The 2,674-nt window shown below is 49.3% G+C and overlaps 1 protein-coding gene across 2 annotated transcripts in view; it reads right to left on the bottom strand.

The window, feature by feature from the left end:
• Positions 1–2,674, bottom strand: part of JMJD6 (jumonji domain containing 6, arginine demethylase and lysine hydroxylase) — a 15,278-nt gene that overhangs the window by 8,288 nt on the left and 4,316 nt on the right. The window contains exons 4-6 of one of the 2 annotated variants that reach the window (XR_001824027.1): positions 1,606–1,741; positions 1,076–1,169; positions 176–314 (exon numbers count right to left, since the gene is read on the bottom strand). Coding sequence is in view for 1 of the 2 variants with exons in the window: in XM_037737240.1 (XP_037593168.1) it covers positions 176–314; positions 1,606–1,741 (275 nt within the window). In the remaining variant the exon portion in view is untranslated. The remainder of the gene's footprint in view (positions 1–175; positions 315–1,075; positions 1,170–1,605; positions 1,742–2,674) is intronic. The other variant, XM_037737240.1, reaches the window with a different exon arrangement.

Genomic DNA, 2,674 nt, shown 5'->3' with positions numbered 1-2,674 from the left:
GCCTCGGCCTCCCAAAGTGCTGGGATTACAGGCTTGAGCCACCGCGCCCGGCCTGGTGGAAAAACTTTCACATACTTCTCTCCCTCTGGATAGGAGGAGGAAGAGTCACACCTGGTGTAGCTGAGTGACATGAGCCCTGGAGGCTCCATAAGCCACCCAGCAAGCAAGGCCTCACCTCTGAGTCGGAGTCTGATGAACTGGAGCTGGAGGAGCTGGAAGAGTCGCTGGAGCTGTCGGAGGCTATCCCCGTGGACTCCTGAAGGTCAACTGAGTCTGCCAGGACTGCCAACTCGGGGTGCTCTTGCTTCAAGATCCTGAGAGGCAAGAAGTGTTGTTCTCAGTGTACTGACAGAGAACAATACCCACTCACAAGGACTCACACTGAGAGCTGAGACCTGTTATCTCTCAGAAACACCTGGAAATACCAGGTGTGTCAGTTCAGAAAGGCTACTGTATAATGGTGAGGACAAAACCCCAGGCTGGGAACAAGAGAAGCCCAATACGGTGCAAGGAAAACTGCATACTAACTACACACAATTTACTACCACCTGCACAAATGAGCCAGCCATGCCACCAACACACAAGGCACAATTTTCCTTAAGTTAGTCTTAGTTTTATTCCCTGGGGAGAAATGGTTCCTCTTCCTAGTTTTATTTCCTGAACCTTTCCCAGCTGATTTTTAAAAAACCTTTCCTTTCCACAGCACAGCACATAACGATTGGAATTGGGTTGGTTAGATTCTATTTCTAAGAGTAGAAACAATTAGGTTTGTAGGAAATACGAGGTGTCAAATAACAGAGATGCCCCCCCTCACTTGGATCGTAAAACAGAACTGGACTTCAGAGCAGCAGCCCTCCCCTTCAGGAACCTCATCTGGCAGCCACTGTAACCGGTGGCAAAAGACCTGTTGTATGGTAAGGCCTGCAGTGTGACCAAATCACAGCACGCAGTGGCCCACGGGGTGGGGTAAGTGGGCTCAGATGCCCAAGAGTCCAGGGAGAACAGAAGCCACCACCCTTACTGGCCCTCTCAGCAGGGAGGCTGAGCATGGAACAAGCCAGAATCCCTCTCTTACCCCGAGAGCTGGTCCCTCCAGGTCAGGGTTGGGACACAGTGGCACGGGGTGGCTGTGGGTGGCGTGCACTGCCGCTGCCCGTGCTGTATCTGTTCTGTGGATAAACAGAGGAGCTAAGTCTCCAGGGCAGTCACCTCGCTCACAAGAACTGAAGGGATTAAGTTCAAATGGGAATAATGCTTCTGGGTAAGAAAAAGAAACAACCCAAATAAAACCCAAATAAAGTAATTTATTTAGCTAGCACTAGCTTTGAAAAAAACAAAAAACAAAATGAAACGAGAAACAATCCCAACGATGATCATGTTTGACTGAGTGGCTTGGATTCAACATGCAGAGTCTCACCCTGCCACCTTGAGGCCGGCAAATACCCTGAGGACTCGCCCTGACCTTGGTCCCTCTTTCCTCTACCCAGAAGATTGGCAGCCCCCGCTTGCCCCAGGCCTGTCTACGATCGGCACACGGCATTGCAGCCGTTTCATCTCTGGGGTAAAAATTGAAACCAGGCAGAAAGAAGAAAAAATGACTCTCACCTATACCACTTCCTTGACAGCTTTGGTCTCCCTCTTACCGTCTTGTGCCATACCACAGGGAAGTTGGTGCTGCTGGCAAAATTTTGGGTGATGGCGATAGTAGTGTCGAGATTGAGGACAACATGCCACCAGCCTCCTGAAATCCAACAAATAAACAGCTAAACAAGGTTTCATCCTATACCCAAGTACTGTGTCACACACACCAGAAACTGGGAACCCTATCCCTAAGGGAGAGCCTACAGAGACATGATACAGGGTAGTAAACATTCCTTCTGACTCAGGGATTGCAAACAGCTTGTCTGTGTCAATAAAGTTTTATCAGATCACAGCCATGCACATCTATTGACGTATTGTCTAGGGCCGCTTTCCTGCTACATGGGCAGAGTTGAGTAGTTGTGACAACCTGGCTTATAGTGCCTAAAATATTTACTCTCTGGCCCTTTACAGAAAAAGTCTGTTTACTCCTGTTAATCCAAAGCTGTGATCAAAAGTGGAAAAGCATAAAGTTCTTCAGCGTCTAGGAAGAGGACACCCACTTTAAATACTCTCTTCCATTCACTTACCAATGTGCAGTTGTCTGGTGTGGGATTTCCTGACTCAACCCAGACAGTGCCATACTGCATCAAAAACCCAATTTAGGCTGGGCTTGGTGGCTTACACCTATAATCCTAGCACTTTGGGAGGCTGAGGCGGGAGGCTTGCTTGAACCCAGGAGGCCACCCTGAGCAACACAGTGAGATCTCCAACTCAATTTACAGAATTGAACCCTGACCAGGCGCAGGAAGCTGACAGTAATATTGGGTGGCTCACGCCTGTAATCCTAGCACTTTGGGAGGCTGAGGCGGGTGGACTGCCTGAGGTCAGGAGTTTGAGACCAGCCTGGGCAACACAGTGAAACCCCAATATCTACTAAAATACAAAAATTAGCCGGGCGTGGTGTTGTGTGCCTGTCATCCCAGCTATTGGAGAGTTTGAGACAGAAGAATTTTGTGAACTCAGGAGCTGGAGGTTGCAGTCAGCTGAGATCACCCATTGCACTCCAGCCTGGGTGACAGAGTGAGACTCGTCT

This window comes from Cebus imitator, unplaced genomic scaffold (genome assembly GCF_001604975.1).
Source record: "Cebus imitator isolate Cc_AM_T3 unplaced genomic scaffold, Cebus_imitator-1.0 Scaffold36, whole genome shotgun sequence".
In the NCBI taxonomy this organism is placed as follows: Eukaryota; Metazoa; Chordata; class Mammalia; order Primates; family Cebidae; genus Cebus; species Cebus imitator.
Note: the sequence above shows the minus strand (reverse complement) of the source record. Positions and strands in the feature narration are given on the sequence as shown.